Here is a 25,199-nt window from a genome sequence, read left to right as displayed (position 1 = left end):
TTCAGAGCTTAAATCCTACGTCTTTTAACACTTTATTTTTTGAAAAACAGGTATTTCATACAATCTTTGCCACGTTAATGCAAATATGCACAAAGTAGGCCATGTATTTTTGTTTTCCAAAAGTTGCATTATGAACACTTTCAGGAAGCTGGTGTGATTTATTCAACTTTTAACCTTAAATACAATCACAAAATTATAACCATCAGGAGGCATTACAACCTTTTGTACAGAGAATCCACTCTATTTATACAATGTTACTAGAACAAGGAAGATTCATTTCAACTCAATTTGCTCTACATAATAAGGGTAAAGTAAATTAACAAGTGAAGTGTGATGTTGCCATTGACATCACAGGTGGAAATATAAGGAAAATTTAAACCAAAAAATAATTGACACAGGAACTTCAAACAGGAGCTGAAACTTGGGTCAAAAAAAACAACCAAAAAAAAGCTGCTTCGAAAGACATAAAAACATTCTGCAAGTCTGCATTTCAGAACAACATTCAATTCATTAAGTTTATCATCTTCAAAAGCCGAGCTAATTGTATGACACTTTTGCATTAGCACAACAGCTTCCCTAGTAAGCCCAAATTCCCATGGAAAGCAAGAGACTGAATGGTTCATGTTGTACAACTAACTCTTGAACCTATAAAGCTTCTCTCAATTGGAGTCCATTTGCCCTTTTGTAAATAAGAGATGGTGATACTCTTACCCAGGCATAAAAAGAAGCAGGAAAAGTGCAATAAACCCTTCCGGGTTCCTAATACAGTGAATTTCCTTCCCCAGTGTTTGGAAAATTTATAATGCTAGTTCTTCCCCATAGAAGGAGTATTTCTAATACAACCCAAATAATGAAAAAATCTGTCACTTCTTTAAGTGACCCTTACCATTAACATAGTCTACCTCCTAGATTTAAGGGGAGGGGGAAAGTCCTAGCTCTAAATTACTGGCATTTTACAATCTCAAGATACAGAATGGAAGGTCATTGGTTTTCATATTTATCTGGTTTTATGTAAAACAAAGGTACTTAAATGTGCTAACAGAAAAGCGTTCACTGATTTTTGATGCATACGAACAGAAGCTAACAAGGCTAATTGTAGATGCTTTCTTTAATAGGAAAAGAATTGGGAGAAAAGAAGAACCAGCTTCTTTGATTTTAGTACTGCCAAAACAAGTAAGCCCCCAGAGTAATCACAAATATGTGGAGGAAAATAGGCCAGGAAGACTTTTCAATTCAAAGTACTGCCTATATCACCCCAAATTTAAAAGGACCTAAGATTGCACATCAACTCTAATATTTGGCTGCACTTGCATTGCCCTGCTTGGAATTTTTTAATGGCTCTTTCCTTAAATTTCACACATCAGAACAACCACAGTTAAAAACAAAAACAATGCAGATAACATCAAACGCTGGACAATATAAAGAACACTACATACTAAGTTCAGGTAATAGAGGCAAGTGTTAAGGGCAGAAGTGATGGAAGTTCTTCTTTGTATTATAAACCCTCACCCTGAACCTGGGGTTTGGGCTCTAAGAAAGCAATTTAGGGAAGCAGATCAAGAGCTTGATTCTCAGTTCTCACACAGAAACCTCACACATCTCAAAAAACTCACAAGTGTCAGACACAAAAGAATCTTAATAACCATCTAGCAAACTATGTGAAGAATTCATGACCAGAAATAATGAAATACTGCAAGACACACCAAAGAAACAGTAAAAGAGAAACACAGCACCATAAACTACTAAGCCTCCACAGCTTTACAGATAAATCAACTAAAACTCAGGCAATTCTAGAAAATTAAAGACAGCAAAACACTTAGGATAAACTTCAATTTCCAAGGGTCGTAAGTTATTCTGTACCCCCTGAATCTTAGAGAGGGAAAAAGAGAGAGAGAGAGCATAAGAGAGACAGGGGAAGGGGGTGGGGCGGGAGGGAGAGAGAGCAAGAGGAAGGGGAAGGGGAGGGAGAGGGTGAGAGAGAAGGAGGGAGAGAAAGAGAGAGGCAGACCCCTGGTTTTCCACAGGTATTTCTGTATCGTCAAAAATGCATGACTTCATAACCACAGCACTCTGAACTTTACATTATTTTACAAGATAATCACCAAAATATATCCCTGTCTTCTCAAACTGCTGTATCACCAAGGCCTTTGTACCTCTGATTAAATCTGACTGTTGAGTTCTCTTACAACAGGTCAAAATAAGGCTACTCGCCAAATGACTTCCCAGAAGAAGCCAAACTGTACAGACTGGGAGTCTTGTTGTCCAGAGTGCAGTGAAGAGCAAGCTTTGAAGTCCCCAGTTATTCCTATCTGCCCTACAACCAAACATGTATATGCCACACTATTCTCTGAGGGACCATTTTAAAGTAAAAGTGATGGACAATTTAGCAGAGACGCATGTTTTTTATGTAAAGCTGTTTTGTTTTCGCTAGGATAAGGTGCCAGGTACCTCTGAAGCCTGAAATTCACAGGCAATAAAATTAACCTATTTCATTTATCTTCTTTACCAAAGAAGAAGCAATTTCTGAATACTACCTATAGGGACAAACTAGTGTGAACTTGTTTTATCACTGTGATAAAAGTTTTTCCTGTGACAAAGAATGTTGTTGAAAGACTGTTTAATCTTGAGAGAGAGTAGAGGTAATCAAGTGATGAGTGCAATAGCCTCTAGGAAATAAAGCAGTGTGCAAAACACAATATGGCATTATTATTCCAGATAGGTTGTTTTGATTGTGAAAATAAGGTTCAAGATGAATGAAGAAAATAAAATTTGATGCACTAGGTTCCTTAACTTGCTATTAGACACATGGGGGTATTCAAAGATACCACCTTTCTTGTAATACCTGTCAAAGTATTCGAAGAGCACTGATACTGAAATGCATTCTCCCATGAGTATTTAAAGATTATATATTAACGTGGCAATGAGGATACAGGAAAGGCCAGAGCTATGTGGAATTTTTCCTTAATACCTTTCAAGTTTGTGAAGACTGGCAACTAGAAAGTGATCACAGTGCTAATCTCTAAAATGCAGGAAAAATGTACTCAATCCAGATTTTAATCATGTTCTACTTTGTGTTGATACGTGACTTTAGGAATCCTATTCTAGTCTGGATTTTTATTTTGGATCAACAATTGAGCTTACACAGTCAGTACTGAAATGCAATGCTAAATTTAAGGAAACCTTGATCATGAATTCACTACTGAACAGGAAACTTAAAATTGTGGAAAAAGTAAAGTACTTCACACACTAATAACTGAACTTAATAAAAGATGTTGGTGGTTCGCACTTTTGCTGATGTTTCATGTATATGTCCTAAAATGCCAGGTAAACTAAAGCACTTTTAATTTACACCTTGTAAATTGTAAATTAAAAGTACCAAATGAGAAAACTGAATTAAAAAAACATTTCACTCTACCTCCACCAGAACATCACTTTATTGTTAATCTGTCATCAACAATGTAAAACTCTAATAGGTACTCTATCCTGGTTTTTAAAAAGGTAAAAGATTACATTGGATTAGCTACTTTCTATGAAAGAAACTACAGCAATCACAGAAGAGGGAAAATTTGAATGACCTCCCAAAAATGTACACTATAAGCGAAGGGGAGTGTACATTAAATCAAATGTCTGTTAGATTCATTACCTGTGAATGCACAGTGACAATTCTGGAAACTGTACATGATAGAATCACAGAAATGACTTAAATAATCAGAATTACATTTTGTATGTGATCACCAGACCTTTAAACCATCCTTGCATTTTCCACGTTACTGGTGGTTTTGGAAAAATTTCTGTTTATCACTCCAAATGTAAGTTGTTAACAGCATTGAGATGGAAGAATATGAAGTATAAGGACTGAAATAAAAGTGAATGTGAAAGATGGCTAATCTACTAGATCAAGTAAAGGGGGATGGGCAGATGGTGGGGGCTGGGGAGGAGGAGGATGGGGTGGGTTTTTTCCCTTCATTTCAGAAGTTCTTCCAACGTAGTGTTATCTGTTACATAACTCTCCTTCTTCAGTCCATTTCTGAAATTCATATCGCATAGCCTTTTTGTACTTACTGGTCAACCCAACCAGTACTGTTGCCAAGCAACAAGTGTTATGCAAGAATCTGAATGCATCAAATCTTCCTTGGCTGTGTCGCGGCCCCAGTTTTCTCTGTTTCTGAGCGGGGTTTGATTTTTCCTGGATTGTACACACAGGGTCAGGTGGAATGGAGTTCCAAATCACTCTGTGCTCCGCGGCATCCCGATTTCTTTCTGCAGCTAACCTCCTGACACGTTTGCAGCTGTTCTGTGGCAGAAAGACAATCTCCGTGTTCAGGCGGTGAGCTTTCTTTCTTTCACCCTTGACCCTGGGGTTGCAGGCCATGGTGTTGGGCGTATCCCTGAGTGCAGCTGTCCTGCAGGATTCACTTCCTAGCGCACCGAGATTTCCTAGGTTTCCTCAGAATAAGCCCCCAGTTGCATCACCACCGACTGTGGTGTGGCTTTGGATGCCTGAGGCTGAGTTGATTCTGGTGGATGTCTGACCTCGCTTAACCAGACTCATCTACTGTCTTGCCATTCATACCCAGGCTGTCCAACCTTCATACAGCTGAGCCAAGTTATCTAGATTAGTTGCTTCCTTAATGACATAGTCAACCTGTAAAAATAGGCAGGATAGAATTAAAGCCATTTAAAACTTGAAAGAACATGGCTCATATATGAGTTATATGAACTGTTTAGGAGTAAGTTCCCAAATTAATTACCCAAAGATGTGTAGTTGTCATGGTGGGAAGAGAAGTTAAGTAATCTGAGCTTCCTTCATAATTCCATAACTTACAAATGTGTGTCTTGGGAAAGTCACAATCCCCTTTAAGCCTTATGAATCCTTAGATGAAGAGAGAGCACCACTGACCCCACAGGTGCCCTTGGGATTAAACATATGAATTCACTGGGCAAATGCTTAGGTGCATTAAAAAGTGCCCAGCAGATAGATTCTGAAACAGATTGGTACTCAGCAAATATCTATTGATTCTTCTTTTTTTTGGGGGGGGGGCACACTGTGCGGCATGTGGGATCTTAGTTCCCCAACCAGGGATCCAACCCATGCCCCCTGCAGTGGAAGCACAGAGCCTTAACCACTGGACTGCCAGGGAAGTCCCCATATCTGTTGATTCTGACTCAGCTAAATTTTCTTTTATAGTAAGAGATATAATCGTTATCTCTACCCAGAGCACCCATCAGGGTCCAATTATATCGTAAATGCTCAATATAAGGCTGCTCAATTGTAACCTACACCAAAAGTTGTATGCAAAGAACTCTATACTTACCCCACTCCTGTGAGCCCCTTAACTTTTTCATATAAAATTTAATAACTATCAGAATAAAAAGCACAATAGCCAAGCAACCTTTAAAAAGATGGACAGAGACCTAAGATGCACAGTCATGAAAGCACACAGCCCATTAACCTACCAAAAACTTTCTGAAGTAAGGATACCCCCGGACCCAGAACACCGTCCATGGTTTTTGACAAACTTGACGAACTCTCTCTAAAGAATGAGTCTTAAACAAGAAGAGCTTAAGCTTAGATCCTATACAGAGATGTAACAGTGTTTTTAAAAAAAAAAAAAAAAAAAAAAACTTTCCTTGTTGATGTTAAATTTGAATTGTGGATGCCAAACCATTAAAAAAATAGGACATTCACAAGTCTCAAATTTTTACCCCACAGAAGAAAAGGCATATGTGTAATGGAGAATTCAGGAGAACACTACCCTTGACCAAGTGATCTAACTTAACAACAAAGATAGCACAAACACACACATGCCCCCGGTGTAAGATTCTAAGAACACATCATTGGCGAAGTATTCTTGCGAAAAATGTTGATTCTGAATCTAATTATGAAGAAAATGTCAGACAAATACGAACTGAGACACGTTCTGCAAACCAAGTAGTCTGGACACATCAAAAATATAAGTGTCATAAAAGAAAAGAAAGAAAAGGCTCAGGAACTGTTCTAGACATTAAAGGAGATTAAAAGTAGAACAAGTATATGAAATTCAAGATAAGCCTTGACTAAATCTTGTATGGGTTGGGGTGGGGTTGGGTTGGTGGTTAAGGAGAGGCAGGCTAAGTAATAAAGGACATTTGAAGAATTGGAGAAATCTGAATATGGACTCAATGTTGGATAGAAGTCAATGGTTAACATCAATGTTAAGTTTCCTGAGTTGATAATTACATAATTATATCATAGCTATATATTATTAAAATGTTTTGGTTAGGAGACAAAGTATTTAGGCATGAAGTGTTAGAATGTCTGCAACTAACTCTCAAATGTGGTTCTGAAAAACTGTGTGTATGAACACACATACACAGAAAGGTAAAGCGAACGTTAAGAAAGCATCAACAATTGGTCTACCAATTCTAGGTAAAGAGTATATGAGCATTCCTATATTTCTATAGGTTTGAAACTTTTCAAAATAAACAGCTATGGGGAAAAGAATTCATTCCTGAATTTATATATACAATTTTAGAAACACTAATGATAAAATTTCAGAGTAATAACTTCAGACAAACTGACACCCAAGAACACTTTATAGATACTACTATTTATACATACTATGACACCCAAAATGTCATCCTTATTTCATTCAAAACCTTCACACAGCCCTCTCTAAAATGCAAATTCACGGTCTTCTGTTGGAGGACAGGGGGTCAAGCCACACCCCAAATTTTTGTTAAAAGAGAACTGGGAAGAAAGGAAAGTGCTAATAGGGTAGAGTCAGAGTCAAATGCTGAATATTTGATAATCCTAGAACTGTGTCACTCAAAATCTTCTGAAGCCAATAAAATCAATTTAAGTTCCTTATTTCTTGATATATCACCAAAGGATAGGGGTGAGGGGATCTTTAAACCTATACTGTTTCAGCAGCATTAAAATGTGTAGCTCAAGTTTAAAAAATGGTCACCTGTTCAGCAACTGACATCCTCCTATTCGGATCAACATCTCGGCCCTCTAACTTGGCTTTCACTCTCTTCCACACGCTCACTGCATATGAGTTTCTCTCCTGCACAGCTGTGAAGCAATGGAAACGTGTAAGTCAAACCACCACTTAGTATTAATATTTAAGGTATCCTTATTCTGACTAATTACCTTTTCCAGTTTTAGGGTCTCTGACAGCCTTTTTAGGACTACAGGCAACACTCTTGCCAGTTCCTGGAACAGTGCTTGGTGGAGTATCTGCTGATGTAGCTAGATTTTTCTGAACCAGCTTTCTAGCATTCTGTGACATGACATCAGGCTGAGTCTTCTGGCCAGTGTTGCTCCGGACTGCTATAGAGAAAGAGTTGGTAGCTCAATTTACATGTACACAGAAAATGAAGGAGCAGGGCAGTGCTCTCTCAGTCATCAACTACAAATGGACAGCCCTGATACTAGATATGATTTTACAACCTTAAAGTCCTTATCCCTTAAAATAAAAACTCTCCTCCTAAAAATATAGCCTAAACAGCTAGATATTCAGATATAAATTTGTACAATGATGCTCACGAGTTTGTTGTGGCATTAAAAAACTACAAATATCTTAACTGTCCAACAATTAATACGGTAAAGTCATAGAATGGCACATTAAATCTTGCCATTAAGTCATTTTTTTGATTACTTAATGATAGGGAAATTATCTATTTAATAGTAAGTGGGAAAAGGCAACAAAAGTTGCATTCACAGAATGATCCAACTTGTATATGTGTGTGCATGCATATAGGGAATTCAACAAATACATAGTGGTTTTACCTCTAATTGGAATGGAACTATAGATTTTCCTATAATTATTTTTCTGTATTTTCCTAACAGAATATGTTTTATAATCATAAAATAAATTATTTAGAGAGTATCTGAACACACGGTATTTTTACTCTCTAACAATAAGTACTTTTAAAATTAAGCCAGAATTTGTTCAGTTTGAGATATGACAAGAGTTTATGGAAACGCTTTATTTTAAATAATTAATTTTTTGAAATTGCAGTATAGTTATTTATAATGTTGTGTTAGTTTCTGTTGTACAGCAAAGTGAATCAGTTATACATATACATATATCCACTCTTTTTTAGATTCTATTCCCATATAGGTCATTACGGAGTACTGAGTAGAGTTCCCTGTGCTATACAGTAGGTCCCCATTAGTTATCTATTTTGTATATAGCATTATGTATATGTCAGTCCCAATCTCCCAATTTATCCCTCCTCCCGCTCTCCCCCTTTCTACATTTGTGACTCAATTTGCTTTGTAAATAGGTTCATTAAGGAAACCCTTTAAAAAGGTGATGACTAGAAACATATTAGACACTCATTAAACATCTTAGCATCTATGTGTAGATTATTAACAGGTCAAGATTCAGGTTCTTCTGAAGTAGGGGAGTCTTACCTGCAGCAAAGGATGGCTGGTAAGTAGCAGATGACGTTGGACTCGAACATTCATTTGTTGCATCGGTGACTAAGGGTGATGCAAAACTCACTAAATTATTATAGACACTGAAATATAAAATAAAATGGCTCATTTATGATATGCTTTAGCAAATAGCTACTTATAAATATGAACAAAACTGAAAAAAAATTAAATGAATTAAATAAACAAACTTACTCTACCAGATGTTTTGCTTATATTTTAAATTCAGGCCAGAAGGCATTCTTACCTCTGACTTTGTGTTTTCAGTTCTTTCAAGGTGGGAGTTATTTCCTGGAGCATTTCAACATGTTCTTGACTTCGAACCTGACCCATAGCTTGGACTAATGTAAACAGCACTGTCTGAATGTTGTCTTGCCATGATTTATATTCACCCAAGAACTGCCTAACACTGTTCTCATAGGGAACATCTTCACCATCTGCCAGAGCAGCTTCTTCATCCTAGAATCAGTATGTTAATGATCAAGAAAAATGGTATTTGCTTCAGTAATTACTCTTAAAACCATCACCTTTTGGATAACAGGTAATACGTGTTTTTCAAATACCAATGTGTTTATAATATGCTTATTACAATTTAACTCCTTTTCCACAGGAATCTTGTTTCCAGCACAAATAAAAACTCCAATGAAAAACAAATCCAGGGGTGGGAGGGAGGGAGACGCAAGAGGGAAGAGATATGGGAACATATGTATATGTATAACCGATTCACTTTGTTATAAAGCAGAAACTAACACACCATTGTCAAGCAATTATACCCCAATAAAGATGTTAAAAAACAAACAAAAAAACAAACAAAAAAAAAACAAATCCAGGGAATGCCTTGGCAGTCCAGTGGTTAGGACTACACACTTCCACTGCAGGGGGCATGGGTTCGATCCCTAGTGGAGATCCTGCAAGCTACGTGATGTGGGAAAAAAAAAAAAAAAAAATCCAAAAAGGAAATGATTTACTGTTTTGTGATGATGAAGTAACGCAGCCTTTTCTGGGGATTCAGTTTCCTTACTATCTAGATTCTGTACTAGAGGGAAGATATTTCATTTATTTTGGAAGCAAACTATACAAGTTTGGGTAGGGAGGTGCAAGAGAGGTTAGAGATCTAAATACTCTGTGAGACTAGGTTCAAGTTTCAGCTCTACTATAAATTATATGACTTTGGATAAATCAATTTCTCTAAGCCCCGGTTTCTCTGTGAACAAAATCAGAATACTACTTATACTTACTACCTGCTTAAAACAAAATAGTTGATGAAAACACAAATTAACTCAGTGACAAACAAACTGGAAATATGACCTGAGAGAAATTAGGGTTTTTTCTCATAAATAAAACTGTTTGTAATTTTATAAAAGGGGGGAGTAATTATGTGTCAATGGTATTAGTCTTACCTTGGCCATTGCTTTCAGGAGATGTTTGACATCTCCAAGCTGCCGGTTATGACCAGTGAGCACAGTCTTTATATTATCAACCAAATTCTGAATTGTTTCACAGACCGTTTCTATCTGTTGCTCTTTCTCTGTCTGAATTGCTCTCTGAGTAGACATATCCTGGGTCAGTTGTTTGTGTGCTGACAAAAGCCATTCAGAGCTGCCAATAGGATGTTCAAGACTCGTGTCCTAAATAGAATAAGCATTTGTTTGATTTTAAGTATCAGCCAGAATAATATAAGGTTCTTTTCTTCATCATCATCTCAAAAGACATTCATAACTCAAGCCGCAACACAAAGAACCTCAGTTGCTGAGTCATGAATTAATTACCTACAAAACACTGCTTGACAATAATAAACAATCTATAAAATACAGACTAAGATTTTTACCTTTTCTGCATAATCATACAGGGCATAAATGTTTAAAGTTTAAAACCTAAGAAAACCTAAGAAACCTAAGGAATAACAAAGATGATCCATATCCGGGAAACTAAACCCACTGTAAATCACTCTTTCTCACTGTTGTGGCCTCTCCCGTTGCGGAGCACAGGCTCCGGACGCGCAGGCTCAGTGGCCATGGCTCACGGGCCCAGCCACTCCGCAGCATGTGGGATCTTTCCAGACCAGGGCAAGAACCCGTGTCCCCTGCATCGGCAGGCGGACTCTCAACCACTGCGCCACCAGGGAAGCCCTAAATCACTCTTTAAAATGAAACCAGAGTCTCGTAATACATAGTCTAAAGCCTTCCCACAAAGTAGAAATGCCGAATTTATCAACCTGATAATCCAGCATTCATCTTCCACTAGCCCTCTGTCTGCTACCCTACTTTCAGAGCATCTGAGTCATTTGCTACACACTGTCTTTCTCCTCCCCTCCGAACCTCCACAGTACTTCCAGTTGTAACTCTGAGAGTTCTTTTCACTTTTTCATTCACTGTATTATTTGTGTAAATAAGTTCCTTGGGGGCGAAAAGCAAGATTTAATCATCACGGTACCCCCTCATAACATCTCATATACAGTACATGCTCAATAAATGTAAAGTAGTGAGTGAATGTATTAAATTGATTTTGAGGGCATACAGTTGGTCTTATTTTAATCACCCAATCTCTTCACTCCCACCAAGATTCAAGACTTACCACTCTCTGTAATAAACGAAGCTCTAACTCAGAGACCGAACTGTTAAACTGTGATGCAAATGAACACATTTGCTGACACCGTTTGATTAGTTCAAATAATGAGGCATCCAGGTTTAAGGCTTCTGCAGTTCTAGTACGTAAACTTTCAAAATGAATGATATTGCTGCAGAGGAAAGTGACCTGTGAAGACGAAAAAGAAGAGTGGAACCACCACAATGAAGAAAAAATTTGCAATTAATGAAAACAAAAAAATACTACCTATTGATTTCCAGAATTCAGGACCAGGTCCTGAAAATGTATGAATGTATGACTCTTGTGGGAAACAGACCTACTCCTTATAAAAGCTAAATAAATGAACATTTTTTGGTTGATGCTGTTAAGACTGAGATGGCCAAAAGCACCTAAGGAGAATCAGGTAAATATTATCTTCCGCACGATTGTTTTTTAACTGATATTTTACTCCATACTAAAACTGTTATGATATTCAGCTGCAATTTGTTCGTGCTGTGTCTGAATTCCAAACTGAAATGTTCCCCTTCTGCTTCTACTCCTGCCTAACTTTACCATAAAGATCAGAAAACACTAACTGGATATTTGACAATATTAAGCACATCTTTTAAGGTACAACAATAGTATTGTGACTGTGTTCCTAAATAGTTCTCTCTTTTTTTAAAAAAATAAATTTATTTATTTTTGGCTGCGTTGGGTCTTCGTTGCTGAGTATGGCCTTTCTCTAGCTGCGGTGAGCGGGGGCTACTCTTCGTTGTGGTGTGCAGGCTTCTCATTGCAGTGGCTTCTCTTGTTGTGGAGCATGGGCTGGTTCTACGTGTGCAGGCTCAGTAGTTGTGGCTCACAGGCTCTAGAGCACAGGCTCAGCAGTTATGGCACATGGACTTAGTTGCTCCGCAGCATGTGGGATCTTCCCGGACCAGGGCTCAAACCCGTGTCCCCCGCACTGGCAGGCAGATTCTTAACCACTGCACCACCAGGGAAGTCCCAATAGTTCTCATTTTTATACTTATTGAAATACTTACAGATAAAATGATATAATATTTGGGATTTCCTTAAATATGGGATGTGAAGGAGGAGTAGGAAGTATAGAGGAAATAAAGTAGGGCTTAAGTTGATAATTATTAAATTTTGGTAATGGGTATATGGGATATGGGAATCATATTAGTCCAATTTTGCACCTGATTAGAAAGTACATAGTAGTTTTTGTTTGTTTGTTTTTTGCTCCCAATCACAACAAAGTTAATCCACAACCTCTGGCAGTACACAAGGTCCTAAGACATTTTATTGCCATGTGGAAAAAATAACATTCAAATCTTTATAGTTGCATATAAGGAAAATCTTAGATAAATATGTAATTAAACTCTTTATTTTCCAAGAGGCTGGATCCACCTTATATTTAACTGTGAGGTAATAAGAGTCTAGGGAAATAACTGGCTGTGAGCTCAGCCTAAGGATGCCCCATCTTTCTCCCCCAAGGCCTATCAGTCCTTCTTCCCAGTGCTGTAAACTAGAGAGTGGCTCTCAAGCTACTCCTAATTATCCCACATGTAACTTCCAATCAATTATATAATCCTGTAACAGAAAACAAAATGGCGCACATGAGTGCCTATACCTGACTTGCTCTTTGGCTCTCTTTAAGGACAAGATTTCTTCTTTCAGCTATTGTTGCTTCAAAATCTTGTAGTACAGGTGTCAGTGCAGGGTTGGCACCACCTGCCCACTTGAGTCGCTGTTCAATACTTGCTTCAAGTGCTGCCAGTTTCTCCTATAAAAGCCAGCAGAATCTCAGTGAAAACGACACTCTTCACTTCCTGTCTGTTGAGCATTTTATATAAATACAAGAGATTCAAAAGAAGTAGGATGGGGCATAAGTAAATTAGAAAACATCTTTAACAAACTGTCACCTTTTGGAATTAATCTTGATTTCACGTTGAATATTTAAGGCTAAACACGTTTTGGATAGGTAAGGATTGGCTTTCAGTTTATTGTCTTAAAATTTGCAGAAAGAAGTTTCACTTTCATTTTTAAATAAAATAGTCCTTAAAACAAAACACCTGCTACACCAAATTCCCACTGCACTATATGTGCTATCTACAAGAAAATCCATTTATACTTTTGATTGTGAAAGATGAAAATCAGATTCCCACAAATGCAAAAATTTACGAATAATGGTAAAAATACAGCCAGGTTATCATGACGAGGAAGATTCTATATAACGAAGTTGCTTCATTATTTATTCAACGTTTTGAGCGGAGGAATTCACATTCATAGTCTCTCTCTTGCTCTCGCTCTCGCTCTCCCCTCCCTCCCCTATTTCTTTCTCTCACACATATACACCTCTAAAATCAGAAAGGGCATGAGTTCATTCTCCTAAATTGAAAACTAGGACTAACATGCTGTAGAGAAAAGGTATTTCAATCTTCAAAGAAGTGAGCTCCAGAAAAATTTTATTAAAAAAATTTTAATTATTATAAAAGTGATTATACTTGATTTTATACTAGTATTAATCTATAAAAAGAACAGAAACATGTCAGTTACTACTGAGTGTACGAGATATAGGAATATTCACTATAGAGAGATTATATAAAGCCATCATCAAACCAGTTTTTCTTATTTAAAAAAGGAAAGCGAGATTAAATATTTTGCTGAAATGACCAAAAAATAGTCAATAAAAATGGTTTGGAAAAATGTTCTGCTGTCTTTGACATCACAAAATTCCATTAAGTAACTGCACAATAGAAGTAAAGAAATGCCTAAGCTTCTTGGATATTAATAATAAGCCAAATATAACTGCTTTGTATACATTTCAGAAAATAAATTTGGTATTCGAGTTTTTCCCATTACCAAGGTCCCCTTAATGTATAAAAGCATGGTAATATCAAATTCATTAAAAACTTGGAATATTTAGTATATCTCTATTCTTGGTTCAAAATATACTGCTAAGATTCAGTTACTTCGGAGGGTAAGAAAAAAAGATATAAATTAAAAATAAAAGTGAAAAGGTATTATGTTCCTGTGGCTTAGAAGCCAAGGACAGACTGAACAACAGAGCACTAACACTTCACCACAGTGGAGGTCATTTCTAAAAGTAAGATGTACCAGAAGGAGGATCTGACAAAACACACCTGAACTGTTGCAATTGAAGTTTCAATCTGGCTCAGAGTATGGAGTTTCTTTTTCATGCTGGTTAAGATGGCAGAACGAGGGGGAGGAGTGACCGACATGGCTTGTGGTCTGTTGATAAGGAGATCTTCATGCTGCCACTGTTCAAAGAAAAACAAATGTAATAAAATGAGCAGGAAAAAGGCCTTTAGATAAACAAGGGAGGGGAGGTGTGATTTAGGACTGGGGGAAGAGGGAAAAAACCCAGCTGCAGCAAGGTGGGGTGAGCAGGGAAGAATAACAGAAACACAATAAAAGAATCAACCAGGTGGAAAATTTCCTGAGGTAGAGAATGGCTGATAAATTTCTGGGATCACTGATACGCAACATTTAAATAGTAATTCTGAAGATGTTTCCTAGTCTAAGTAAAAATCTGCTGCACAATCCCCCTAAAATATAATCTCCAGTTAAGAAGTTGGAATAGGCAAGGTAGGGGAAGAGTTCCCCAGCACGGAGTTTACAAGTAACTGAAAGAAGCAATGGCAGCAGTCACAGAAGAAAGAATTCTCCAGAGAACCTACAAGCGACAGAAAGGCATAGGTAACTACTGACAGAGGATCAAGCCATCCTGTATGCTGTAAGGTGGCCCCAGAAGGCCCAAGGGGCATTTGGGTTAAAATTTAAAAGTTACATTGTGCTTACAGCTTAAAATGTGTTCAGATGAACAAAACTGGAAGGATTTTGATAATGTTTTCCATATAGTTGTCAATTTTTTAAGGGAATAAACTCTAAAATGTATTAAACAATAAAACTTTTCAACATTTTATATATATATATGTATTTTTTAATAAATTTATTCATTTATTTAATTTTTGGCTGCATTGGGTCTTCGCTGCTGCACGCGGACTTTCTCTAGTTGCAGTGAGCGAGGGCTACTCTTTGTCGCGGGGCGCAGGCTTCTCATTGTCGTGGCTTCTCTTGTTGCGGAGCACAGGCTCTAGGCACGCGGGCTTCAGTAGTTGTGGCACACAGGCTTCAGTAGTTGTGGCTCGCGGGCTCTCGAGCGCAGGCTCAGTAGTTGTGGCGCACGGGCTTAGCTGCTCCGCGGCATGTGGGATCTGCCCGGACCAGGGCTCGAATCCGTGTCCCCTGCATTGGCAGGCGGATTCTTAACTACTGCACCACCAGGGAAGCCCCTCAACATTATATTTTTTAGAAGTAAAATAAATACCAAAAAATCCCAATGTGCTAGAAGAACTGTTAATATATAATAAATGCAACTTCAGAATTTGAATAAATTACTTTTCTTATGAGGTAAGAACACAGCTAATGATAAAACTGCAAACAGAAGGAAATACACTGGTTCCATGCCCCACCAATTCCACTCTTGGGAAGTAGCTTCAATATAAATGAAGTTATTAACTGGTTTGTAACACTGCCAAATATAACTGCTTTATATACATTTCAGAAAACAAATTTGGTTACACAAAGTAACCAGTGTTTGTGCCAAAACAGATCCCAGGATAATGTAGTCCCCCAATATTACTCCATGAGTTACAACTTGTCTGAAGCTACTGACAATATTGAAGCCTATATTTGAAATAAAGAAAGAAGAAAAATAGCTATAATTTATACTGTGCTTAGTGTCTTACACAAATCATTTTTTTTTTTTTTTTTTTTTTGCGATACGCGGGCCTCTCACCGCTGCAGCCTCTCCGGTTGCGGAGCACAGGCTCCGGACGCGCAGGCTCAGCGGCCATGGCTCACGGGCCCAGCCGCTCCGCGGCATGTGGGATCCTCCCGGACCGGGGCACGCACCCGTGTCCCCTGCATCGGCAGGCGGACTCGCAACCACTGCGCCACCAGGGAAGCCCCACAAATCATCATTTTTAACCTGCACAGTCATCAACATTTTAGAGAGATACTGTCCCCATTCTACAAGTAAGGAAATCAGACCTTAAGGGAAGTTAAACTTAAGTTCATATACCTGAATCCAAATCCATCTCACTCCCCCAAAGCCTGTCATACTGCCTCTAAACAAACAAGGACAAAAACAGGCTTCTAAAAAACAGTTCCCAAGTGATGACCAATGTATGCACAGAGCTTAGAGAATCAGGGAAACAGAAGTCACTTTAGAAATAATTATGTTAGACAGTACAGAAGGCATATCCACCTAACGAACACATTCAACTGTTAGAAATTACATTTACAAGTAATCCTTAATGAAAACACGAACCATACAACTCTGATGGAAACTAATTCAAAGGACACAAAGCATGAACACAAAATGATCTCAACTACGTAAAAGAGAAACAAGGAATAATTGGAAAGACAGCACCGGAATGCTAATGTATTTCGGTGTTTGCTCTGGGCTGGCACAATTCAGGAAGTTTAAAATTTTCTCTTCTTTATACTGTTCTGTATTAATTCCCGCAGTTTTTCAAATTCCTACATTGAGGAAAAACCCCTTTATAAAGAGAAATACTAACTTGAAACATGGCGATATGCAACTGAACGCGCTGTAGGCTTGTCTTACAGGAGGAGATACTCGTCTCCAGCCTGCGCACCAAGTCGTGCTTCTTCCAGGCAGTGTCGTAGGAGCTCGCCAGCACAGTCGCCCTGTTCATGACCAGCTGAGAGAACTTCCCGATCTGGATGTTGTGCTCCACTGCTTTTTTACACAGATCATCAACTGAAACTTTGCTTTCAGCACCAAAATCCTTTGCCTCCACTTGAGCAATAATGTCTACCCCTAGAGCACTGATGAAGCTGCACAGCGTGAGGCCCAAGGCTTGGTTCGGGAGTCCAATCAGGAGCTGCCGCACAAAGTCAGCTGTGAATGCTTTTATCGGTTTAGCCATCTGGTCTTCACTGAAACAAGAGTTTCTAAAAAGGGTTTTCACATTGACAATCTGTACAGGCCCATTTACAGTATTCTGATCTTCAAGTGAACTTGATCCTAAAAAAGGAAATTTTTCTTTCAGTATTTCATGCAACACTAAAATAAGGTAATAATGCTGCTTATTTAAAAACTTGAAGATTGCATTAACTTAGTATTTTAATTTAATTTACAATTAAATTAAGCCTACTCTATCCTGTCCCCCTCCAAAGTACTACACAACTAAACCCAGCTTGTTTAAGAGTGAAATATTACCTGACAAAGTTTTAGAAAAGGTACCACAGAGCCTGAAGAACTCCTTAATTGTCTGTAGTCGTTTTAGAAAGAAAATCTCTTCAAGCACCTGTCGGTGATTATCATCATCAAAAAAATTGACTTGGGTGCTCCTGGCTTCCCTTATAATGTCAATCTTTCGCCAAGCTATAGGAATTTCCATCTTATTTAGCTATGTAAATGAAAGAAAAGCAAGTTCACTTCTCCACTCTTCACACACTGAACAACTACTTTCCTACATTTGCATTATTCATAAAACCATGTCAATATTTACCTTTTCAACTAATAAGCCAAAAGCAGTCTCAACTTGGGCAAACATGCCATCAAATGCTACCAAAAGCATCTGGCCAGCTGACATTTTTGGTGTTTCATCAACTGAACCATTTCTTGGTTGGATTAATTCACCATATTGAGCATGAAGTATTCTAGAGGAAAAGAAAGGGGAGTTAAAACCCTCGCTGAAGAGTATTAAATTTGGGGGAAAATGTAAGATCAACAAGTCTTACAGCTAGTGTATGGAGTCTAGGGGAAAAGTCTCTGTATGAAGGAAGGAGTGTTATTAGCCATCATTAATGTGAGTAAATTTTATGCAAATTTGAACTATGACATTTTAAAAAGAACTATATAAAGTATTACAGTCTCACTTTATACACAGAATGTAAAATAATATAAAATGACAATATTTTTTTTAAATGTCGAGAATCACACAGTTCTAAAGCCGGTGGACCTAGCAAAAGTTGTCAAGTATGTTCACACTACTGTCACATGGCAGAGCCAGCTACAGACAGTAAATGGAAATACCTATCATTTTTGGCATGCTGAGTTTCGAATAATGCATAGCTTGAAGGTAGGTCTTCAGAAATTTGCCTTTCACATTATCATTAAATTAAGAACTTACGTAGTGTTTATGTATCCAAGCACTATTCTAAACATTTTATATAAAAAAGCAAAAATACAATTCCCAGTACCTATGACTACTATCAGTAAAACTAATGTTAACTAGATTTTCAACTTTATCACACACACATAAATAGCTATAAAACTATCAGGAATTATTAAGAGAATTTAAAATTTAGGCTACCCGAGAAATTTCTAATGGAAAAAGAGCTGCATGATGGTATAAAGTTTTACTTGAGATTACCAAAAAGTTTCTCTAATACAAGATACACACAGGCTGTAACAGAATCAAACACGAAGTCTGTAACCCAATGCATACATGGAAGGAAACACTCCTCCATTTGACAGTAAAGGGAATCTAGATTAGATATTAAGGGAAAATAAGGGCTGAAATTTTGTGAGGAAGAAAAGTGTATAGATTTAGCATCTAAGTTTTAAAATAATGTTAGAAATTTTATGATAAAGCTCTTGTGCAAATAATCTAAATCACTATTTGGCTGGCATTTATGTTTATGCTATACTGATTACAGTTACTTTTTAAATTTTATGGTAAAACAACTACAAAGAAACAAGAAAATAGGAAAATTTTTAATGCAACATAAAAGAAAACATTAAGGAGCTGTTACCTTTTTTGGTGAAATAAGACTCCATAAATTAAGAAAAATAAGTTTACATTTTAGATATATACTTCCTGCAGTTTAAGAATGAAAAGGTATTTGCTTCAAAATAACTGGAGCAGTACAATTTAAATAAGATTAAACAGGTGCAAGAAAGAGAGAGAGAGATTAACCAGGTACAGATAATTACTGAAGTTGGTAAAATGGAGGTTCATTACTATTCTACTTTCTTGTATCTTGGAAATTTTCCCATGGGAGGAAGTATGGTGGGTCAATTCATTTCTACTCTCTCAATTATACCTTCTGAAGGGAACTGGACATCAGAATGCCAAAGAAAGAGGCCTTGAGTCACGAAGCACAAAGGGTAGGGCTTAGCTTTGGGTACAGTGCATGGCTGGAGAAACTGCCCAACCTCTACAGGTTCCAAAGTCAAATTGTTACCCTAGATTTAAGAGTCAAGAAATACAATGTTCAATACCTAAAACAAACTTATAAAACTTAAGCTAACTTAAAAGTGTTCATCTGAAATGAGGTGTATACTCCACTAGCTAACTAAACTGGCTCAGATGCTTCCATGGAGTTCCAAGGGCTGGCTTAAAAAGTACCACACTCTACTTTGTGTGTGTGCACATGTATGGTGAAACTACAGCCCTAAAAGAATACATATATGTACGTGATAAAACCACACACACACACACACGCACACACACACACACACACACACGAGTGCATGTGTAACTGGTGAAATCTGAGTAAGCTCTGTGGACTGTACCGATGTCAATTTCACGGTGTTGCTACTGTACCATAGGTATGCAAGACGTTACACTGAAGGAGGAATGAGGGGTACACAAGACCTCCCTGCACACTTTTTTTTTTAAACACAACTGCCTATGAGTCTGTAATTATTTCCAAATAAAAGGGTTTTTTGTTTTTTGTTTGTTTGTTTTGGCCCTGCCTCAAGGCTCACAGGGTCTTAGCTCCCAACCAGGGATTGAACCCGTGCCCTCAGCGCACAGTACTAACCACTGGATCACCAGGGAATTCCCCCAAATAAAAGGTTTTTTTTTTTTAAAGACATTACTTATAAATGCTTTTATATATATATATATCTGCTCTGAAAATTAAAAGTAAGCTTACAGTAAAATAAGAACTCAAAACTTTTATCTGGCTACCCATCTCTTTCACAAGAAAAGAGAACACAGCTTAGCATTCACTTGCCTGGCGACATCGATGTAATGAGCATGTGTTTCTTCCTCAAGTCCCATAGCTGCATTTCTTAAATAGGCTTGAAGAGATTCAACTAGAGTCTGCAGAGGAACACCATCAGTTGTCTGCTCAATAAGACTGTCCAGTTCATGAAGCATACTTTCTAATGTGTATTCTCCTTTCATTAAACATCTCAGTGCTTCTGGAAATATGATTTGCCGGAAATTTGAATTTAATTCCTATAAATATGTGAGAAACATATTTTAATGCTTTCTGAGTTTAGAGAAAGCAGCATTAAAAGGGAGGAAGTCAAAATCACTTTTCGGACCCATAGATGAGAAACACAACGTTCAATACCGAAAACAAACTTCTAAAATTTAAGCTAATTTAGAAGTACTCACCTGAAGTGAGGTGTATACACCATTAGCTAAGTGAACTGCCTCAGATGCTTCCATGGGGTTAGGAATGTCTAAGTCTTGTGGCACTAGGTGACACTGCTTCAGTAACTGAACAAGGCATGTGACATTTCCACTCATACTGCAGAGCTCCTCCAAGAACCAGGCTCCATCCCGAGAAGTCAGATCAACCAGCTGCTCTCCAGCACTCGAAGCTGCACCTTCCATCATTAGGTTACGTCTAAAAAATGAGATAAATATTTGTACAGTGAAACTGACTTAGCTAAACACACATAAATGGGATATTCAAAATCTGAAAGGAAATAAAGCAGTCTTACACCGAGCAAGACTAATGAAAGAAAAAGGATACCTTAAGTTTGGGATCAAACAAAAGACACATGAACTCTCCATAAGCATCAATGTTCGCAAGACAATGAAATGGTCTCACTATGTGGTCAGCTAACTCACCTTGTGAGGGTACAAAGGGCAGAAATAATAACACTTGCTAGACTCAAAGATCCTTCCTCTCCGTTCTCGTGAAGGAAAACTTTGATACAACGTTCAATTTCTTTCAACTGATCTTCACAAACAGGTACAGTGACAGCTTCCTGTTTCAAGCGTTCCACCTGTCTAATAAGACGGCTGTTTATGTCTGTTGCGTACCGCTGCAGGGTCATCTCAGTGGCAGTGATGAACTGACACACGGTTGGGGGTGGCTGGGGCGCATACTGCACTTCATATCTGTAAACAGAGAAAGAGGTGCTTGTAAAAAAAGTTCACGCCTTACAAAATACGAAAAAAGACAATATGGAATACTGCATTTGATCTTCAAACCTTGAAGAGTAGAAATCATTATTTCCATTTTACAGAAAAGGTCTCGAAAGCGAAAGTAGCTTCCTAAGATAACTTGTTAGTGAGCGATAGAATCAATATTTGAATTCAGCTCTCTTTACCCTGATCCAACCATGCTTACACTGGGATACATTTTAATCAATTAGGAAAAACACACTGTCTTTTAAAGGAAAACATGAGCTCAAACCCTCTTAAAACCAAGAGAAAAGTGACTCCATTTAAATTCCATCTATCAACCATTTCTTTCAGAAAAATAGAATACTATGCAATTAAAAACATGAACACAACTTTGCTTCCAGTCCCAATGAGAAGTAAAGAAAATGGAAAGTGATCAAACTTACTTCCTGTAGAGATCCTGACAGCGCTCTACTGTGGTGTTACAGATGAGCTCTTCCATCCAGGTTTTCCATTGCTCAATTCGATGTTTCTGAAATATAGCCTTCGGATACTGCAGAGCTACGGTTGCATAGTGGTGCAGCTGTTCCAGACAGCCTCGCAGCACCGAGCGCCTCTGCTGCAGGAGGGTACCGACTTCCCCCTCCAGCTGCTCACACTGGCTGATCAAGTGGGCCTGGCCAGCATTCTGCAGAAAGGCTGTTGCTGGCACATAGCTTGGAGGACCTTTGGGTAAAAGATAATCATTGATTACAATGAAACCATTTCAAATCAGCAGTTACTGAAAGGGAGTACAAACCAGAACTCCACACACGAACACAACAACAACAAAACCCACATGCTCACATGTATATCTAAAATAAGTCAGCCCATACCAAGGTCCATTTGTGTGCTTATCTCCTGAAGCAAACTTGCCAGCTGTGTTGCTTCTAAATTATTGAATGCAGCCTGATAATGTGTTATCCACTGTTCAAATTCATTCAGCTTCACCTGGATTGCTTCCTGAACAGCTCTTTGCTGAGTCTGTAGTTGAGTGTGTTCAGAATACCTAATGGAAGGAAAAATTTTTGATTGCTCTTCTTTCTTCTGTGTACTTTCATCACCCTGAAAGTACATTTTGCTTATACTTGGACTGCCTGGTAAGCTCCTTTTCAATCTTGAGGGCACTGCTCAAATGTCCTTTCCTTCTCTGTTTTTTCCTGACCCTACAGAGTTCCCTAACTACACTCAACATTTTAAATAAAATTCTACCACATTTGCCAGGGTTACGAGTTATTTGAAGTATGGAAGACTGAGACTTAATAGGTCTCCGTAATCTCAGCGTCTCCGGCAGTGTTTGGCACTTATACATTTAACCACCCTTCACTGAGCTGGGCAGCAGCTCTGTGCAAGGTTCATTCACTTAGATCACTTTTAGTTTAATGCTCAAAAAAACTCAGCCAAGCAGACAAGATCCACTGCACAAATGAATAAGGATTCAGATACAAACCGCAGAGAGAAAACCAAACCCCAGGTTTTCTGAATCCAAGTTCAGTGTTCTAACCACCATGTCCACCATCTCCCATAGTTACTCAAACATGTAAATTAAATATAATAAAGCAGAAAATTTAAGTGAATTCTGCTTTATTAACACTTTGAAAATGCAGTCCTTGGGAGAGCTTTATTTATCTGAGTTGCTGCAATAATTCTAATTCAAGTTGACAATGTTTACACAAAAATATGAAAATTATCCTTAATGGCATATCTTTAGAAATAAGAGTTCAACACTTGTTTTAAACCTGTGTTGCAGAGTATGAGAAGGATGATCCACTCCTTCAGCTCCTTCTAGAAATTCTATTTCTTCCAACAGTTTGCCCTGCAGTTTTTCCACATCTGTTAGTTGCTCTTGCAAGCTCAGGTATTCATCTAAACTGCTGTCCAGCTTGGGAAGTACAACCAGCATCTCGTCCCTATTCTTAAACCAGTTCACCTGTAGAAAGACATTATTAAGAAGATTCTTATATAGGGCTGACTATGAGATATGATGATGTCTGTCAGAAGGATCATGTTAGAAGGACATTCTGCACATGTTACTCTACTTAAATCTCAACAAAGCCGGGGTGTGTGTGTGTGTGATGGCATCACCCATATTTTTACAAAGATAACTAATGTGGTCAATTCAAACAGCCATAAAATGAAGACTCAATTCCACAATAATACGCAGTTACCACCATGCCACACAAAACAAGATTAGCATCACTGGCTACCACGATATTAAAATCAAGAAGGAGGGAGGCTATCCAAGTAAAGAACACTTAAAACCGTCATTGGTAAACACTTTTCAGTCTATTAAGAAAGGTATAATTTTTTCAAATCATTAACCCACCTCCCATGTGTGAGGGTGACTGTGTGTCTTTGCATGGGAGCATTTCTTAGTGAAAGATCACAGCAAACTGTGTCTTACTTCGCTGCCATTTCAGTATTATACACTACAGTCGTACAAAACCAATTTTTATAAAAAGTTTCACTCTTGGACTTCCCTGGGGATGCAGTGGTTAAGAATCCACCTGCCAATGCAGGGGACACGGGTTTGAGCCCTGGTCCAGGAAGACCCCACATGCCACGGAGCAACTAAGCCCGTCTGCCACAAGTACTGAGCCTGCGCTCTAGAGCCCGCGAGCCACAACTACTGAGCCCATGTGCCTAGAGCCCATGCTCTGCAACAAGAGAAGCCACCGCAATGAGAAGCCCACGCACCGCAACGAAGAGTAGCCCTGCTCGCCGCAACTAGAGAAAGCCCGTGCACAACAACAAAGACCCAATGCAGCCAAAAATAAATTAATTAATTTTTTAAAAAAAAGAAAAAGTTTCACTCAACTTTTTTATGGACATGTTAACTTTTTTTTTTTTGGCCATGCCACACAACTTGTGGGATCTTAGTTCCCCGACCAGGGCTGGAACCTAGGCCCCAGCAGTGAAAGCGCCGAGTCCTAACCACTGCACTGCCACGGAATTCCCTGGACATGTTAACTATTTTTTTTTTTTTTTTTTTTTTTTGGTTCCATCAAGTCTTAGTTGTGGCAGGCAGGCTCCTTAGTTGTGGCATGCATGTGGGATCTAGTTCCCGGACCAGGGGTCAAACCTGGGCCCCCTGCATTGGGAGGGCGGAGCCTTAACCACTGTGCCACCAGGGAAGTCCTGGACACGTTAACTATTAACCAAAAGATGACGATGACTTATTATCATTGGCCTCACCTTAATTTCAGCTACTCTTGAAGAAAAAAGGCTGCGAGTGATCTCTCGTTCCATCTCTCTCTTGCTCTGCTTGCTCTCGGCCTGCTGGCCCCCTCCACCATAGACAGCACCAGCAAACCCGGCCTCACCCCCAGCTGTCCAGTCCACCAGGGGGTCATACACAAAGGCCTCTAGCAGTGTCAGCAGAGTCTCTCTGCCACGCCGCATAATGTGTAGAACCTGTTTTCAGAAGACTTTTAATTAAGTTTTGCCACAAGTTTCCTCATTAAAATGTAGTTTTTCATTCCAAAGGATTTGTTGATTTAAACAGGTACACTAAGAGGTGTAAGAGAAAAAAAAACCACATACCTGCTCACATGAAAGCCTAAAAACACCTTCTACTCCAGTTACACCCAGTGCTGTTTCAATGTTCTGTGTCATTCGAAAAGGTACTTTCTCAGGAACTCTAAGGCTTTTACCTTGAAAAGATAAATCATTATATTTTTGTCCTTTCACCAAAATAAATTCGACCCTCATATAAAAAGTCTTTAATTTTACCTTTTTCAAAGCAAACATTGTAATCTATGTGAACAACCTCTCCAGTCGTCATATCAATGAGAACATTATCCAGATGTCTATCTCCAAGGCCAATTATGTATCCGACCATAGACATGACTGCAGTAGATCTGGCATAAGACTAAAGAAGAGGGGATGGGGGAGCAAGTTAAGCATCATTAGCAAATTTCCTTCCAACATGGACTTGATTCTCTAAAATTTACAAACCTCCATAATCCTACTCCCTTATTTCTAAATAAACAGCTAGCGCTCTGCAGGGACGC

At 38.4% G+C, this 25,199-nt stretch overlaps 1 protein-coding gene across 4 annotated transcripts in view; it reads right to left on the bottom strand.

Moving 5' to 3' along the window:
- Nucleotides 1-16: 16 nt before the first annotated feature.
- SMG1 (SMG1 nonsense mediated mRNA decay associated PI3K related kinase) overlaps nt 17-25,199 on the bottom strand; it is a 97,666-nt gene continuing 72,483 nt past the window's right edge. For 3 of the 4 annotated variants that reach the window (XM_033839564.2, XM_033839561.2, XM_033839562.2), the window contains 21 exons: nt 24,919-25,057; nt 24,730-24,839; nt 24,382-24,600; nt 22,926-23,116; nt 22,023-22,195; nt 21,594-21,873; nt 20,869-21,141; nt 20,407-20,641; nt 20,018-20,244; nt 17,560-17,710; nt 17,268-17,457; nt 16,603-17,072; nt 14,137-14,274; nt 12,624-12,776; nt 11,000-11,179; nt 9,826-10,053; nt 8,673-8,884; nt 8,405-8,511; nt 7,136-7,315; nt 6,951-7,057; nt 17-4,645 (listed from right to left, as the gene is read on the bottom strand). In XM_033839564.2, the coding sequence (XP_033695455.1) occupies nt 4,568-4,645; nt 6,951-7,057; nt 7,136-7,315; nt 8,405-8,511; nt 8,673-8,884; nt 9,826-10,053; nt 11,000-11,179; nt 12,624-12,776; nt 14,137-14,274; nt 16,603-17,072; nt 17,268-17,457; nt 17,560-17,710; nt 20,018-20,244; nt 20,407-20,641; nt 20,869-21,141; nt 21,594-21,873; nt 22,023-22,195; nt 22,926-23,116; nt 24,382-24,600; nt 24,730-24,839; nt 24,919-25,057 (4,041 nt within the window). In that variant the 3' untranslated portion in view covers nt 17-4,567. The remainder of the gene's footprint in view (nt 4,646-6,950; nt 7,058-7,135; nt 7,316-8,404; nt 8,512-8,672; nt 8,885-9,825; nt 10,054-10,999; nt 11,180-12,623; nt 12,777-14,136; nt 14,275-16,602; nt 17,073-17,267; nt 17,458-17,559; nt 17,711-20,017; nt 20,245-20,406; nt 20,642-20,868; nt 21,142-21,593; nt 21,874-22,022; nt 22,196-22,925; nt 23,117-24,381; nt 24,601-24,729; nt 24,840-24,918; nt 25,058-25,199) is intronic. The other variant, XM_033839563.2, reaches the window with a different exon arrangement.

Source organism: Tursiops truncatus, chromosome 15 (genome assembly GCF_011762595.2).
Source record: "Tursiops truncatus isolate mTurTru1 chromosome 15, mTurTru1.mat.Y, whole genome shotgun sequence".
Lineage (NCBI taxonomy): Eukaryota > Metazoa > Chordata > Mammalia > Artiodactyla > Delphinidae > Tursiops > Tursiops truncatus.
This window is presented reverse-complemented; position numbering and strand designations above follow the sequence as displayed.